Source organism: Bactrocera neohumeralis, chromosome 4, assembly GCF_024586455.1.
Source record: "Bactrocera neohumeralis isolate Rockhampton chromosome 4, APGP_CSIRO_Bneo_wtdbg2-racon-allhic-juicebox.fasta_v2, whole genome shotgun sequence".
NCBI classification, from domain to species: domain Eukaryota; kingdom Metazoa; phylum Arthropoda; class Insecta; order Diptera; family Tephritidae; genus Bactrocera; species Bactrocera neohumeralis.
This window is the reverse complement of record NC_065921.1, coordinates 84,023,736-84,042,095: the sequence shown is the minus strand read 5'-3', so window position 1 is coordinate 84,042,095 and position 18,360 is coordinate 84,023,736. Positions and strand designations below refer to the sequence as shown.

The 18,360-nt window shown below is 33.4% G+C and overlaps 1 protein-coding gene and 1 non-coding gene across 3 annotated transcripts in view; both read right to left on the bottom strand.

Annotated features, from left to right (window-relative positions):
- Positions 1-373: 373 nt before the first annotated feature.
- LOC126755556 (sprouty-related, EVH1 domain-containing protein 1) overlaps positions 374-18,360 on the bottom strand; it is a 28,044-nt gene continuing 10,057 nt past the window's right edge. The window contains exons 3-9 of one of the 2 annotated variants that reach the window (XM_050468212.1): positions 9,597-9,774; positions 9,092-9,260; positions 6,892-6,971; positions 6,745-6,820; positions 6,333-6,667; positions 5,752-6,170; positions 374-5,199 (exon numbers count right to left, since the gene is read on the bottom strand). In XM_050468212.1, coding sequence (XP_050324169.1) covers positions 5,073-5,199; positions 5,752-6,170; positions 6,333-6,667; positions 6,745-6,820; positions 6,892-6,971; positions 9,092-9,260; positions 9,597-9,774 — 1,384 coding nt within the window. In that variant the 3' untranslated portion in view covers positions 374-5,072. Of the gene's footprint in view, positions 5,200-5,751; positions 6,171-6,329; positions 6,668-6,744; positions 6,821-6,891; positions 6,972-9,091; positions 9,261-9,596; positions 9,775-18,360 lie in introns of both variants that reach the window. The other variant, XM_050468211.1, reaches the window with a different exon arrangement.
- Positions 13,978-14,057, bottom strand: Trnal-uag (transfer RNA leucine (anticodon UAG)). The gene has a single exon. It is a non-coding gene; the product is annotated as a tRNA-Leu (tRNA).

The window sequence follows — 18,360 nt, the reverse complement described above, 5'->3', positions numbered from 1 at the left end:
AAATAGCCGGAAGTAGCAACAAATATATTGAAAGTCATTATTTTACTGTTGATGTAAGTTGATAGTGCCTTGGCGCTCAGCAGCAAAAATTCTTCAGCACGAATAATAAAATTTATAACCAAGAATAAGTCAGAATACATATATCCCCTATAAAGTAAGTATTTGGCAATTCCCATGAGGGTATGGTGATCGGAAGCGTTGTTGTGGTTGTAACGTCCGAGTCCGTTCCGGTTACTTAGACCTGATCTGATGTGATTGAAAGTACATATGTATGTATATACCGTCTCCCCATTTGGCAAAATTTGTATACATATGTACTAGCCATTTTAGAAGTTCCAGAATGCTACTTTTAACAATTTTAGTAAAACACAAATTCAAATTTTATTTTTTTTATTCATTAGATTTTATTAAATATTTTATTAAATTTTTATTATTTGCATTTTGCTTCAATGCATGTATTATAGTTTAATGGCATTTCCACCATTCGAATTATTATTTTTTGTGTGTTTGCATATTTTCAGTAAGGAGTTGTATACCATTATTGTAATTAATACAGTTTACACACTTATGAAAAACATTTATTACCGCGGGTTCCCTCAAGAAGCTGGAATGTCGTTTCTTCTTGCCGAAGATATACATCTGTACCAACATATACCTGTACATTAATATATCTCCTACATTTGTATTGGTTCCTCATTGTAATTCATCAGCAGCTTTATTTCACCTTCCTAATATTTTACTAACTGTTCAGGTTTTTTCTTTTAAATTTCACATATTAAAAATTTTACATAAATAATTCTATAAACATTTCAATAAGAATTATGTAACAATTGTTAATAGTAATAATTATACTAATCAATAGTGAAAAGTAGTGCGTAAAAAATGTGTTCACGCCAATATTTTAAGATCAACAACTAAAAATGCATAACAAATATTAGAATCTCCACTATAGTTCAACACTAAAATATGATATCATTGTAAATATTAATAACATTTAATAATAAGGCAAACAAAAATCAATTTATTTTTAACAATTTGTGTGGGTTTCAATACAGTATTTGTATATTATACCTGAATTGGGTGATGAACTGGTCTGTGCTACGATTTTGTGTTTATTTATTAAACCTTTACAAGGTGATACGTTAAAAATGTGACATTTATAATATTTTGCAGAATATCGAATTCGCTAAAACCGCCTGTGAAAGCTAATTGGGACACAAATGCAGCAATTGATTTTTCATTACCAGCAGTCCCTTAAATCACGCCCATTATGCATTTCAGTGCCTATTCTGCTGTGTCTTTGCCTGACAGGGAACGTTTTTTTATAAAGCAGCGTTGTTGTGTTTTTCGGAGCATGTAGTACCAATCTATCTTGTATAAGCCTGTTTGTTTATTAGTAACACATTACAATATATTTTTATTTAAATTTCTTGTTTATATATGCTGCATTTGTTGCTATGTTGCACAACCTCATTTTTTATTAGTTTTTATTTGCTTAATTGCATTTATTATTAAATGTCATTTATTCGCACCTCCATTTCTTGGCCGTTATAGCGCCCGAATTCAAAATGTTGCCACATCTACTTTAAATTCATCCACATTTTTATTACATATTTAAATACTTCTTTATTATTTTAGACACGTTTTATGCATATATTTTTTATATTTACTTAAATACAACAATAATAATAATAATAAACACAGTAATTTTAAGTAATAATCAGAATTATTATTTAGTAGCATAATAAATTGTTTTGATTTTTCTTTTGTTAATTTACCTCAAAACAAAAGTTAGAAAAGTTTATATGAAATAAAAGTTTTACAATGCTTGCACATACAATACATTTTTTATGAGTTTTAATTTAATATATTTCTTTAGTTTTTTTTGAATACAATTTATGTTTTTTGTTTTTGTTTTAAATAATTACTCTGACTGGTTCTTTGCAATATTTGAATACATACATTTAGTTAGATACCCATGTACTTTTCCAGAATTGTTTTTGTAATTTTACAATAAGTAGGTATACAATAGTAATATTATATTAATATAGTAGCTGCATATTTTACCACTTACATACATGTTTCTCAACATTTACTTATTAATAGAAGTATGAGTTTTTTATATTTCTTTTGAAAAAACACTTAAGCAAAGCCCAAAAGTCAAATGGCAATTGTCACAATTTCACATTTGACTGTTGGCTTTAACGGTACATTTTATGTTTTTTATTTTGTTACTTTGTTACGCGTCTATGCAATTGTCGCGCCGCTATTTACTAACCTCAAAGCAAATGTAACGCAAATTTTACCTTTTTTATTTATTTAAAGCACAGTTAATTTTAAAATAGCAATATTCTGCAAATTTGTGTGTCTATTGTGAAAAATATTTAATGCATTTAATTGGAAAAATATTTGTAGGTATATGACATTTTGCTAAATAAAAATGTCGTTACTATTAAAAAAAACGTGTGTGCGTGTTTTTTAAATTAACAAAAGAAATAATTTTGAGTCTTCATGAGCCCTAAGAAGAGTCAAAATTATTCTTTTACACAAAAATTAATTAATTATTTATTTTGTTATTTCATTTCGTTTTAAGTTTTCTTAATGCAACTAAGGGCTGGCAAAAAGTGCGTTACGTTTCTTAGTAGTTGTTCGAAAAAAGCTGCGTACATTGCAAATATGCGCGAAATACTAAATAATTATTATTTTATCTTTGTTTTTTGTACACAATAAATTTTTTAATGGAATTTCTTGTAGTTTGCTACTTTTTGCTTCCAATATTTGTTTGTAAGAATTTTACAACTTTTTTAATGTATTTCTTGTAGGCCGCATTGCCTTTTCTTTAAAGGTTCAATGCGCCCAGCTTTTGCCTTATTTTCGTGAATATTGTTTTCACTTCACATTATCCAATAATATTTTTTGTACGCAGAATTTCTCATTGTTTATTTTGTAAAATAATAGCGCTGACTTCACTATTTTGGTTTTAATGCATTTTTTTTTTATAAGTAGTCGGTTGGAAATCTACAATTCTCATTTTTCTTCAACTTTCGCCGACTACAGTGGTTTGCCATACTATAGTTAATTTCTTATAATTTATTGTAGCTTAGAGCACATTGCTAATTTGTAGCCTTCTGTTTACAGTGGAACTTCAAAAATTTATGCTTTAAAGTTTATAGTTGAATTGTTTGCATTGGCTAGCAAATTAGTAATGTGCTCATATCTAAAATAATATCTTTTCTTGGGAAGAGTACCGTTATTTTTGTTTAAAAAGAAAATAATTTAATAAGTATTAACGCCAGTTGTCAAAGTACCAAAAAATACACATTATTGTACAGCTGAGAATTAAACAAAAAATATATTTATTCAAACTTAATTAGAAAAATTATACATATACAATATTAAGTTGGAAAAAATATTAAATATTAATATTGAATTAAGTTGGGAAAAAAATATATATTTATTATGAAATTAGCGAAAGTATGTATATTCAATATTAAGTTGGAAAAAAATATAAATATTCGTTATTAAGTGAGAAAAAATTTTTATATTGTTATTATATTTTTTCCATTAAATTAAAAATGAACCAACAAAACAAAGCATACTAATTTTTGTACCTTTTATGTCACATTAATTTCTCTCTTAAGCTTTTTTTTTCAATTTTAACGCATCTTTCAGGCGATTCTTTATTACCAAAAATTTTGTTCACGCAATTTTTTTTGTTTTAGCATTTTTCAATTATCATTTTACAAAACGCGTTCTGTAGATTTGACAGCAGCTTTCTTGCTCGCTTTGGCGTCATTTCTTTACTTTTATTTTTACTTGTACTATTACATTTGAAAATTTGCCTTAGTAATACTGTGCGCGCTCGCTGCTCACAAAGAAACTTCGTTAAACTTAAACATAGTATATATTAGAGCAAACAATTATAAGTGGCACATTTGTATTAATATTAATTAAATTAAACGAAGCATCTATAGCCGATGAGAGATACAGAAATGTGTATATTACACGTAGAAAATTTAAAATTAAAAAAAAATTAATATAAGCGTCGTCATCGCAAATAAATTTCGCAATGTGTACCGTTAGTTAACTATTTACAACTTAACATTAGATTTCAAGTCACACGCTTAAAAATAAAATTGCTTAACTTATTTTGAAACTGTACATAAAAACCCAGTTTTTACACTATATAAATATATCACTTAATAAAAAGTTTAAACAACGCATATAAAAAAAGATTTATGCGAAAAGACAGTGCAGGCTGTTCTGAAGTAGTGAATATAAGTTTTGAACTTATCAGCTTTTGTGTGTATCATTAGCATTTAAGCATGTGGTTAAAAATACTAGAATGTATTATATATGGCCTCACAAATTAATAACATATACACAAAAAAATATGGATGATAAATATGATTTGTGATAGAAAAAAAAGCAATCAACTTGAGCAATTTATATGAAGTATTAGTGAAAATGTTACGAAATGCAAATTTAAACAACCTACCATAAAACATATACAATATTATTTCACTTTGTGCCAAAACCAAAAGTACTACAAATGTATGAAGCGTATTAGTTTAGAAAAGCAAACGCCCATAGTCATTTTGTTGTGCTGTGGGTCGTGCCTGTTGCAGCGCATAATGCATTGGCGTTTGGAGTTGCTGTTGTTGCTTGAGTTTCTTCTTCTTCTCCTTCTTTTGTTGTTTCAAGCGCTGCTTGTTAATCTTCTCCTGTTCCTTAGCTATTATGGCGTCATCGCTAAGGTGCCATTGTTCGAATTGTTGTGTCAATGTGCCACTAGTGCTTGTTGAATGTTGCCTTTGTGGTTGTTTTTGTTGCACTTTCTGTTGTTTTTGCTGTTGTTTATATTGGTTGTAGTTATTGTAATTGTAGCTATAACTATTGTAATTAAGTTTTTTGTAGTTGCAATAGTTGTAGTTGTAATTGTAGCTATCGTAGTGATCATCCAAATCGCCAATACCGTTGCCATCGTAATCATAACTGTCTGAATTCATAGCATCCTCATAACCGTAAACATAGCCATTGTCGAATTGTTTTTGCAATCGTCCCTCCAAATGTCAGACTTGTGGTTTATGTCGACCGCCGCACACGCCGCATGATACTCCCAGCCAATGGCAGGCGCGCAGCGGCGGATAACACCAAAGGCAGGGTACGAGCAATGATAGCAATGTTAAGCCGAGCCAACTGCATGAAAGATGAATGTTGTATTAAATATTATTGAAACAAAAAAAAAAGTGATCTTCGGATGCACCGAAGCTATAAAACCCTACTCAAACAAATAAGTTTCTACACAGATTTCCCAGAAAATTAGTTTCATCGCTCAATTTGTAGTGGTCTGATGAGAAAAATTTGATCAGAGATTGTAGCGTTGCTTTGGACAATAATGCATGCCGAAATTAGAAAAGAAAATAAACAAGTTTTCTATACGAGTTCTTGATTTTGATCGATCAGTTTGTACGGCAGATATATACTATAGCCGTCCGATATGAACAATTTATTCAGAGATTACAGCGTTGCTTTGGACATTAATCCATGGCCGTTCCCACAACAGTCGGGTCTACGTAACCGGAACGGACCCGGATTTTTATCCGGCGAAGGACTCTCAACTCGGCTATTTATTCATATAAATACATATTTTGTAGTGTTACAAACTTCATGGCAAACTTAATTTTAAACTAATTAATCCGACTCAAACTGCGAAAGCACCGTTTGTGTTTACACGATTTCGTTACTTACCGCTTAGTGCAGCCAGCTTCATTGACGCACTGACATGGATGTTGTGGCGTTTCACCCTCGGCATCGCTCATACAATGATACAACATACAACGCGCACAACCCATGCCCGAAATATACTCGAATGCCGAACGAAAGCGATCGGGTGCAAATTCACATGCACCCTTCCGATTCCATTCGTCATTGTAGAGCTCGTGACAGTAGCGGCAACGAGCGCGTTGACTCTTCTTAATGATATCCACATTGCTCGTGGGATCTTTGAGTATCACACCAGCGGCAATCGGAGAAGATTGAGCAGCCGCAAGTGCTTGTGCAGCTTCCAAAGCATTTCGTTTCTTCAATGCACTGATCGATTCGCGGCGTGCGTTTAACACTTGCGCGCCAGCCGGCTGATCGACAACCGGATAATTGTAATCATGCACCTGTAGGACAGGAATCAAAAAAAAAAGGAACAGGAAATAAAAATCAAACGAAGAAAGTAAATAAGAATAAGAGGTAACGCAAAAAATAGAGTAAAGTCGGAAATGGAAAGAAAAGATTAGCATTAATGAGACTGCATACACACAATGAAAATTCATTACCGCTGTTAGTTGAACATAGGAGTAATTCTCGCTAGTCGCAATGGCTGTTGGCAGCGATGGCGGTGGCGCTTCAAGTTGACTCGACGAGACTGTGGTGATTGGGGGCGAAACGATGGCTACGCTTACGTTTGTGGTAACGTTGCTGTTGTTATGAGCACCAGTTGACACGTTGATGGCGGACAGCGAGGGTGGTGGTGGTGGCGCTTGTAGGCTGCATGATTTCTCGTTCGATATGTAGTGAATGGTGGCTTTAGGATGTTGAGTGACAGTACCATCCGAAGATCGGTCCAAATCGCTTTTGTTGCTGATGCGTTCACCGCGATCGACACTAATACTTTCTGTTGGAAAAGTGTGAATAAAATATTTGAAGATTAGCACAATTTTAGAAAACCATATAGGAAGAAAGTGAACGTACTGTGACTTTTTTCGCTGCCTTCGGGACTTGAATGTGACTTTTGTATGCATTCGGCTTCTATAGGTAGATCTAGGGTCTATGAAGAAAATAAAAAATATATAAATAATTTTAAAAATAAGTATAATATTACAACGATTTAATACGCACCATAAAAACGTCGTCTTCACCCACAGAGTCATATTTTGTAAGGGGCGGACATATTATTGATGGGTTAGATTTGGCCAGGCCTAAAAAGGGAGAAAGTGTGAAATACCGTTAATATATGTACATATATAGCTTTGTAAAAAAGAAATGTTATGGATCACCGTTAAATCAAAATTTATACAAATTTCTAAATAATAAAAAATGCTGAGGCATTACTAATTGATTTACGGCATAGTTAAACACTAAAAATTAAAAAATAAATACAAAATTTAAATAAATATTAACAATACGAAATACGGCGAAAAATTAAATAAAATTGTTGTTTAATATGGGACTCTTGGCGTCTTTTCATTAGCATTTCGGAAAGAAATGTTCTCTAAGCGCCTCATGAAAACACAGATTTATGGGACACAACACTATATAGGTATTACGGGAAGCCAAAAACTACTAATTCAATACCTTATGCTTTTTACACTAAGTTTAACTTACCAAGCATGAAGTTATTAAGGATGATTTTGTTTTATTATAATTTCGTAATACATATTTGTTGTGAAGTTTTTGAATTTCGAACAATACATTTTTTATAATGGCGAATTAGACAACATTGTGTTGATTTTAGATTTCAATTATTTTTGCATTAATTTATGATATTTTCCAATTATTTTTTTTTTGAAGCAGATCAAGAAAGAAAGAGAAAGAGAGAGAAAAAGCAGTAAAAAAGAAAATCATACCAAATGTATTAAGCAAAAGTGAGTTGAAATAAAAAATATTTTTATAAAAATAAAGTAAAATTATGCTTGAATTTTGTGCATGTAAAAAAATCTAGAAATTATGATAGGAAAACATGCGCACACTTAATACATGCTATATTTAGAAGTGATTGTTATATAATTTGTATGTACATATGTATATGTATGATATGAAAATACAAAAAAAATATATTAAAAAATTTAATTTGATAAACAGGTATTTTAAGTTTTAAATTTAATTTTTGAAATGAATGTAAAATTTTAATAATAATATTTACGAAATGCAAGCAATATAGAGGATATTTAGTGAGCCAATTGGTCAATTTGAACCATGCATTGATCGAAAAACGTCCAAAATGGGCCAGAAGACACGGCGAAATAAGTTTCTTACACGACAATGCACTGGCACACAAAGCAAAATCGGTTCAGGAGACAATCAAAGTACTTGGCTGGGAGCTGCTGCCTCACCCGCTGTATTCAACAGACTTAACCACTTCCGATTACTATTTGGTATAATTTTACCAAAAGGAAACGTCGGTCGCTACATTTAACATTTTTTTAAATTACCAGCGTTACGAGCTGAGTCTATTTAGTCAACTGCGCCTGTCTGTCCGTCTGTATATACGCCAACTAGTCCCTCAGTTTTTGAGGTATCACTCTGAAATATTACACTCGTTGTTTTCTACCAAAGAAGCTACTCATTTGTCAGAAAAGTTAACATCGGACCACTATAACATATAGCTGTCATAAAAACTGACCGATCAAAATCTATGTAAAGATCTTTTTATACACTTTTATGCTCTAGAAATACACCTGTAAAGCGCATTATAGCTTATTTTCGTCCGCCGGATTTATAATGTCGCTATTTTGAAAATGCATTTAAAAGTATTTAACATCAATTACATTTCATATATGTATACACATAAGTACAGACATTATATTTAAGTATCTAATTTTATTCTTAATTTATTTTTCATAAATAATTATATATATTGTACATTAAAATATATTTAGTTGTGCCAAAAATATAAAAGTCAACACTATTACTTAAAATAAGTGCACCTAAATGTATTTTTAGATGTGCTTATATGCAGAAAACACAAAATATTAAGACCAAAACATGAAATTACCACAACAAAATGCACTTGTACACACTTATGTATGTTTGTATGCAAATATGGGTAAGGCAAATTTTTAATAATGGTAAATTGCGGAAATCAAGCATTAACAAAACAAATGTAGTAGAGAGTGAAATAAACAAAAAAAAGTATTTTAAATATAAACGAAAATGCGCACAAATACACAATTAAACAAAGAAATTGCAAGCATTGCCAACAACAAGAAACGCATAGTATAAAAGTATATGATTTTTATAGTTGTTGTAATTGGTGATGATTTTGTTGCTGTTTGCCGCTAACAATTACAATTGCATTGCGCCAGCGAGTGATAATTACCATCAATTAATTCATTGTAGGCGCGCAGTACGCCTTTGTCGAAGGCGCGCGCATCGGCAGCCGTTTGAAAAGTGAGACCATTGCGTTGTTTACCAGCACGCCAGTGATGAAATGTGGGCATCACTTTGTAATACTTCAGATCACGATTTATGACACAGCTTAAAATTACCTAAAATACGAGCAAATGCATTTAATTTGAATGGAGTTATTACCAATTGAGAATAACTGAGATATGTAAATAGTTACTGACACTTCTGCATATTTATCGATAAATCGATTGATGAGAAACTTACAAATTGATTTAACAAAGCAATTGCTTTCGTTTTTAAACTTGATTTTAAAGCATTTGATTTGAAAATTTTTAGAATTAATTTTATTATTTAAAAAATTTAGAACTAATTTAATTTTTTGAAAATGTTTACAATTAATTTTATTATTCAATATAAATTCTTAAGAGCAATGTTTATTAATAAATCAAAATTTTATATTGCATATTATTACTCACACTTTGATCAGAGATTCTTTGGCCGTAAATGATATATTCATGTCCAGCAGCGCCAGGGGATAGTCTAGCACGTTTGCGTATTGAAACATTTGCTAAACCACCCCCGGCGAGTGGTAACCAACCCTCGGTGCTTTCGTCTCTGGTCATAACCTGTGCGCGTACTGTAACTAAGAAGTCGCTGAAATTATAAAAAAAAAATATAATAAATTTTAAAATTAATATTTATTTATATGCAAGTAAAAATTTCAATATAAAAATCGATTAAACGCCAACGAATGCAATAAATGTACTTATGTATGTATGTATGTTTCTAAAGGAATTATATTCACTTGTGCATTTAAGGGATTACATGGGTTTCCTCGGGTAAAAAAAAAGCCTTTTTTCAATTTTCTTATATAAAAATTTTTATTGTAACATAAATACACTATTAACAAAAAAATTTAAAATTTTTGGAAAAAAAATATTTTAAACGGAAAAAATATGCGCCTGTGTTGGCAGGATAACAACTTACAGGATCATCTAAAGTGAAAAATACGATATTTAGTTAAAACCTTAACTTGGAACTTGGAAGAAGGAAAAAACTGAAAATTGGATTTTTGGCAGACAGTTTAAAAAAAAATGAAAATTTCGAGATTTTTTTTAATAGCTATAATCGAAAAAAATCCAATTCTTTAAGAATTGTATCTCAAAGACCTGTGTAAAATTTCATGAAGATCGGTTGAGTAGTTCTCGAGAAATCTTGCCAACCGACTTCAAAAACACAGTTTCAAGAAAAACGCGTTCAAAGACGACGCACTTAGCTTAGCTAGCCTCGAGCGCACAAGTTCTCAGGACGGTATCTCCGAAACTATTACTGGAATCAACTTGAAAATTGAAACATTCTAGAGGTGTTGTAGAATTTAACCATTTTGAAACCCGTAAACCCATGAACCCCTAAACGTCAAGCACTAAAATTAAATCACTTGCCTTCATACATAGAAAACCTGTTACACAAATGCCCACCTTTTGTAAGATGATACAATTAATTAAATACACATAAAGAACGTACCAACGGGCCCAAAGTCATGCAATCATCCGTGTGCAAAGAATTGCATTACGTACAAAATTATGAAACGAAGGCCTTTTAAGAGTATTAAAGTCGCAGCTGCTGTTAAAAATAACATCGTTGCATGGCAAAAAAAAAATATTATAGACAACCTTCAACAAATGCAAACAGCAGCAATTTTTTATTGTAGTTGTGTCCTTCTATTGGCTACACGAAATGCTTCGCAAACATGTTCGGAGCACGGAGCAAAAGGTGTGCAGCAAAGCAGCGGAACAGGTGGTAGCGCCAAAACGCTGGAGTCAAACGTGTTCTTGGCAAAATTATTGCGTACTCTTCTTGTTTTTTGGAGTTTCGGAGTTTGCGCTGAAGTGCTAAAGTGTGTACTTATGTATGTATTGGTGTCTGCACGACTTCCTGTCGCTTTCGTGCGTCCTGCACAAACTCAAATTACGGTGTACATATGCGCAACTTCAAAACTCCCAAACTGCGAAAACATTCACACACACGTTTACACTACTTGTGCTTGTGTAGAGAGAATGGAAGTATGCGGTATTGCGCAGCAACAAAAAAAATAATAATAAATTAAATTGCTGCAACTTTATGAATGGAGTTTTCACGTGTATACTGTATACAACAGTGTTCCATTGGGTTAGCTCGGCATTCGCAAGTTTTTCTCTATCACTATTTTAGTACAAGTCATTTTGCTATTATCGCTTCAAGGTTTTCCATGACGTTCTTTCAATGTGACTTCAATGTTGACACAATGTGGCCATATTCTCTGAATGAAAAGTGGAGTTTCTGCTGGCGCTGGTTATGAATGGAGTTTCAATTTGTGGAGAAGCTCTGTATACAAATATAGAATGCTTGAGCCAAATGTGTATTTGGGCGAGCGTTTATATGCATATGTATAAGTATATGTAGATAAAGATGAGTGTGTTCGCTCACATCAATGTTTGTCCATATTAATACACTGAACAGGTTATATTAAGTTTGCCACGAAGTTTGCAATACAGAGAGGGAAACATCGGAGACTCTATAAAATATACATACATATACATATGGGTAGTCAAAAAAATCTTTTCGTATTTTGTCAATAGCTGTCGTTGCAGTTGTATATCCTCAGTGCTACCCATCACATTGTGTCATACCATATGGTGTTGGAAAGGTGAGATTTTAAGCTTTGTTTAACCAAAAAAATTAAATTGGGGGAAGCTGAAAAAGTTTTACAGCTCCTCCAAAAATTAGTGAAAATAATGGAGAAATTCGCTATATTTTGAAATTTTTGTATAAAAAAGGAAGAATGCCAGGCAAGCCACCAATGAAATTTGTTGAGTTTAAGGAGACGATGCTGTATCAGTTCGTGTAGCACAACAATGGCACGCTCGCTTCCGTTTTGGAAATTTCGATGTAAAAGATGCACCCTGCTCGACCTATCGTTGAAAAAGTCGATGAAATTATGGAAAAGATTGACCAGGACCGCCACATAAGCAGCCATGACATCTCTAATTAACTTAACATTCATCATCAAATGGTTTTGAACCATTCAAAAAAGGCTGGCTATAAAAAGAAGCTCGATGTTTGGGTAGCACATGAATTGTCTGTGAAAAATTTATTGGACCGAATTAACATCTGCGATTCTACATTTTACTGTCAACAACTGACGTGATTGAAGCGAGCAATCGAAAAAAAACGAGCAGAACTGATCAACAGAAAGGACTTCGTCTTCCTTCAGAACAACGCTAGACCACACACATCTTAGATGACTCGGCAAAAACTGGGAGAGCTTGTCTGGGAAGTTTTGATGCATCCACCATATAGCCCTGACCTTGCAACATCGGGCTACCATTTGTTTCGGTCAATGCAGAACTTCCTTAATGGAGTAAAGTTGGCTTCAAGAGAAGCCTCTGAAAATTACTTGTTGCAGTTTTTCGCCGAGAAACCAGAAAAGTTTTACACTGATGGAATAATGTCTCTAGCGGAAAAATTGCAAAAAGTGGTCGACCAGAATGATTTTAGAATATAGAAACTCGACCCACTCTAATGTACATACATAACGTATGCGTGTTGTATATAAGCATATAGTATTTTTAATAAAAAAAATTTCAAAACAATAAGCAGCATTTTCTTCAATTATTCTGAAAAGGCTTTTCCAACATTCTACTTAATAGGAATTTTCCTTGTACTATGCTTTATACTTTACTACTGGAAAAAAGTACACTGAAATCAGTGTTCAGACTAAACTTATAAGTGAAGTTTATAAGTGAAATATGCCATTTCAGGCGAAAATAAACTCATACGGATTAAGAATAACACTTGTGAAATTTATTGTAGCATTTTTCTACTTACAATTTACGTTTTCTTTACAATAACACGCTAGTTTACAACCCTACTCCCCTTTTCGCATTTTTAAGCATAAAAAGTAAAACAAAGTCTACGAAGCTTAGAAGTGCGAAAACAAAAATAATAATAATAATTTATTTTTATATGTACGTGCTTAATACTCTCAGAATTATAAATAAAATGAAAATATTTACTCTTTTCTTTGCAATGTATTCATACATGTTTCCCCTTCCAGTAACGGTCAGCCCTAGTTGAAACGGCATTTCATTCTTTACGCTAGTATCCAGTGTATCAAAATGTTTATTTTACATTGTACATGGAAATTTAGCTAAATATGCACGCAATATATTGCATATAGCCACATACATAGTACATATGTATATATGTATATACATGGCACATATAGAAAGTAGAAGGCGTGTACCTAGGCAATGTCCCTGATAATGCTGTCAATGCCAAGCGAACAGGCAGTAAAGGTATTGCTCAATGATTAACTATGTGAATATGTATGCACAAATACAAACCTACTACATACATAGAAGCATTTTCAGAATGGGCTAGCCGCTTGGCGTTGCTGAGCTCATCATAACTTCATGGTCACAAGCTCAGCCTATATATGCTCCTATATGGCTACATACATATGGATGAACTTTGGAAATGGAAGACTATCAATGGAAATTATATGAATGAAATAATTGTTTAATGTATTTACCGTAAAATAAATTTATACATAAAATATACATACACACATATGTATATAATGCAGTATATATTTCAAAAATTAATACAACACTAATTTTTATATATAAAAGTTTGCATAAATTCGTAAGCTGCGAAAATAATATTTAGCACATTAAAATTGTTTACCGTCATCCCCTATTGTTCTGCTTTTCAAAACCATAAATATTTAACTTTTAATATTAATTATAAGAAAAGTACAGAAATATTTAATTATTAAAAATTTTATGCAAAAATTAAATTGTATAAAAAAATTTCTGACAGCGGTGGGATTCGAACCCACGCCCTTTCGGACTGGTGCCTAAAACCAGCGCCTTAGACCGCTCGGCCACGCTGCCTCTTGCCATCACACTGTCCAATGTCGCTGTTAAGTTTACACACTACCCCATATCGAGAACTTTACACTCACACACATACAAATTGGCTGCCGTTTGTGAGAACGAAGGTCACACACTACAAACGTATGTTTCGGCAACAAACGAATGCTATTGTGAATGATTGTCTGCTATAAAGCTAATGCCGGAGAAATTCATTCACGATATGCTGCAGAACGAATGAATGAATGATACACATATGGGAAGGCGGTGGGTGGAGGCAAGCCTTTTGCTGCATCTATGTATGATGTGTTAAATATTATTTTATGCTTTTTCCGTGTTTTTCTTTTATGCTGCTAAATTATATCATTATATAAATTATCAAGGATTATGAAAAAGTAGATTTAGAACAGTAAGGCGTTTAGTTTATGGCTACATTTTTCATTTTTTAATCTGTGCCAAATTTCGTGAAGATTTCTTGTCAAATGTATAAGTTTTCCATAAAAGGACTTGCTTTAGATCAATCAGTTTGCATGGCAATTGAATGTTATAGTGAACCGATATCGATGATTCCGACAAATGAGCAGCTTCTTCAGGAGAAAACGATGATAGTCTTTTCGTATTTCTAATCAAACTTCAAATTATTTTAATAATAAACCTTAATGAACCAAATGTATATCATTTTGGTAGACCACTTTTTGCCATGTTCCGCTAGAGAAATTATTCCATCAGTGTAAAACTTTTCTGGTTTCTCTGTTTTTTTTATTAATATATGACGCTATATACAATAAGTTATGTATGTACATTAGAGCGGGCATAAAACCATTTGGTCGACCACTTTTTGCCATTTTTCCGCTTGAGACATTATTTCATCAGACTTAATTTTTTTTGGTTTCTCGGCGAAAAACTGCGACAACTAATTTTCCCAGACTTCTCTTGAAGCCAACTTTACTCCATTAAGGGAGTTCTGTATTGACGGAAACAAATGGTAGTCCGATGGTGCAAGGTCAGGGCTATATGGTGGATGCATCAAAAGTTCCCAGCCAAGCTCTCCCAGTTTTGGTCGAGACATCAAAAATGCGTGTGGTCTAGCGTTGTTCTGATGGAAGACGAAGCCCTTTATGTTGATCAGTTATGGCCGTTTTTTTCGATTGCTTGATTCAATCGCATCAGTTGTTGACAGTAAAATATAGAATCAATCGTTCGACCAGGCTGGAGCAGATTATTCTTTTCCAATCCCAACAAACACTCAGCATAACCTTACAAGGCGTCAATCCTGGCCTTGCCACCATTTGTTGAGCTTCACCACTCTTGGACCATGATCTTTTTCGCACATTAATGTCCTATTTGATCCCCTTTTTGTCGCCTGTTACCATTCGCTCAGAAATGGTTCGATTTCATTTCGTTTCATCAAAGAATCGCAGATGTTAATTCGGTCCATTAAATTTTTCACAGACAATTCATGTGGTACCCAAACATCGAGCTTTTTTTGTAGCCAGCCTTTTTTAAATGGTACAAAACCGTTGGATGATGAATGTTAAGTTCCTTAGCGATGTCGTGGCTATTTATGTATGTAACTGTGTTCTATTTTTTCCATAATTTCATCGACTTTTCAGCGATAGGTTCATTCACATCGAAATTTCCAAAACGGAAGCGAGCGTGCCATTGTTGTGCTACACGAACTGACACAGTATCGTCTCTGTAAACTTCACAAATTTCATTGGTGGCTTGCGTGGCATTCTTCCCTTTTTTATACAAAAAAAGTTCAAAATATAGCGAATTTCTTCATTATTTTTACTTATTTTTGAACAGCTGTAACTTTTCTTCAACTTCCCTGAAATTATTATTTTTTTGTTAAATGAAGCTTAAAATCTCACCTTTCCACCACTGTATGCTATGACATAATGTGATGGGTAGCACTGGAGTTATACGACTGCAATGACATTTATTGACAAAATAGAAAAAGACTTTTTCGACTACCCAATATTTAGTGGGAATTTAATATGTAATTTATTTTTAGCGTACACTTTATTTTTTAATCAATGGCAGCATTATTTTCTATTACTCATAATTAAATAGTGCAATTTTTTGCAAATAATTAAATCTTTTCAACGCCCAGCTTAACAGCCTCTCTGCAATAAAATCAATAATAATGCTTGAGGGCAAAATAGTGTGTTGCCAAAATGCTTCCAACAAAGTTAGAGCTGTTATTTAGAGTTAACACCTTCTTAAATACATACATATGTCGGTAGGTACACAATTATGAAATGACTGAATGAATTTCCAATAGCTCCGCATACATCTACATACATATGTACATATGTATATCATATACATGTGTATGTATGTAAGTATGTACATATCTACATTCATGCATATACAAACATCCACGTCCGGCTGCCTGATTGCAAATGTAACAGCGTTAGTGGGCAGCGGAAAAGGCTGGCAATCCAGTCAGCCAGCCAGCCAACAACTGTAGCGCCGATCCAACCAACCAGCTAAGTTAAATAGGTATGTAATATGAAGTGCCACTATCAGCGGCCCAGCCTTTTCTACATACATACAACACACCTACACAAAAAAATGTATATTTACACTTTCTTACATATGTACATATGTATGTATGCGCGTATGTAAATTAAAACACATGTGTTATAGGCGCTGTATGCGGTTGGACGGACAAACCGATGGGTGAAGGAAAAATGACAAGTAGATTAGTTGTTGATAAAATATATAGCGAGACAGGACAAATAAACGAATCTAGGTTACCTGCCTTTATTATGAATGGAACCATTTATTGAATGATAATGACGAATACAAAGAACGGCATGGTATGCAGTATGTACATATGTATGTAGTATGTATGTATTTACTTTATAAGTTAAGTGTGTCATAATGCAAATTTATAAATAAAAATGTGGACTACATACATACATATGTGTGTGGTTACAGTAAAAATATTTATAGAGTACCAATATTGGAACGAACGCAAAACTATTTATTTCTTTAAGCACAGTTGATTTCTTATATTTTCAATATAGTGTAAAAATTTCGTTGTGGTTCTATTTTGTATACTTTTTTTGTCTGAGAGAACTTGGTTCTTGAAACATTTCTCTGTTAATCTGTGATTCTATAATAAATCTTTATCAGGTTCTATCAAGCGTATTGTCTGAAAGATTAAAGCCCACCGTCAACAAACTGGTTGGATCTTATCAGTGTGGCTTTAGGCCTGGCAAATCAACAACTGACCATATCACCATGCCCTAAATCTTGCAAAAGAGCCTGCTTTTGACACCACGAAAAGGAGCTGCCTTTTGCCGCTATGTCTGAATTTGGTATCCCCTCAAAACTAATACGGCTGTGTAAACTAACGTTGAGCAACACCAAAAGCCCCATCAGGATCGAGAAGGACCTCTCCGAGCCGTTCGATACCAAACGAGGTTTCAGACTTTCCTGTGACTTTTTCAATCTACTTCTGGAGCAAATAATTCGAGCTGCGGAACTAAACAGAGAAGATACCATCTTCTATAAGTGTACGGCTGCTGGCGTACGCCCATGATATTGATATCATTGGTCTAAACACACGCGCCGTTAGTTTTGCTATCTCCAAACTAGATAAGGCAGCGAAGCGATCTAGTGGTGAACGAGGGCAAAACGAAATATCTTCTGCCATCAAACAAATAGTCGTCGCACTCGCGACTAGGCATCCACGTCCCTGTTGACAGTCATAACTTCGAAGTCTGCGATAATATCTTGGAACCAGCGTCAAAAACAAAATTCTATAAGTCATATATGGTGCAGAGGCATGGACGATGACAACATCTTATGAGTCGACGTTACGAGTTTTCGAGAGAAAATTTCTGGTCCTTTGCGCATTGGCAACGACGAATATCGCTTTCGATGAAACAATGAGCTCTCACGAGATGTACTACGGCATTGATATAGTTCGGCGAATTATAGACAGTGGCTACGCTGGCTAGGTAGTGTCGTCCGAATGGATGAAAACACTCCAGCTCTGAAAGTAGTTGACGCAGTACCCGGCGAGGGAAACGGAGAAAGAGGAAGACCTCCACTCCGTTGGAACGACCAGGTGGAGAAAGACCTGTCTTCGCTTGGAATTTCCAATTGACGCCACAACCACTACAGATAATCACGATTTCTAGATTTAAGAGCGCTTGGAGGGTATCTACAGGATTGTTCGCTCTCCAAATACTGAAAATATTACTATTATTACTAAAAAATATTAACTATTGTATACTAGCATGAGCAAAAAAGTAAATATGCCCTTGTTTATAATTTTAAAATTATTAATTTATAATTCAAAATC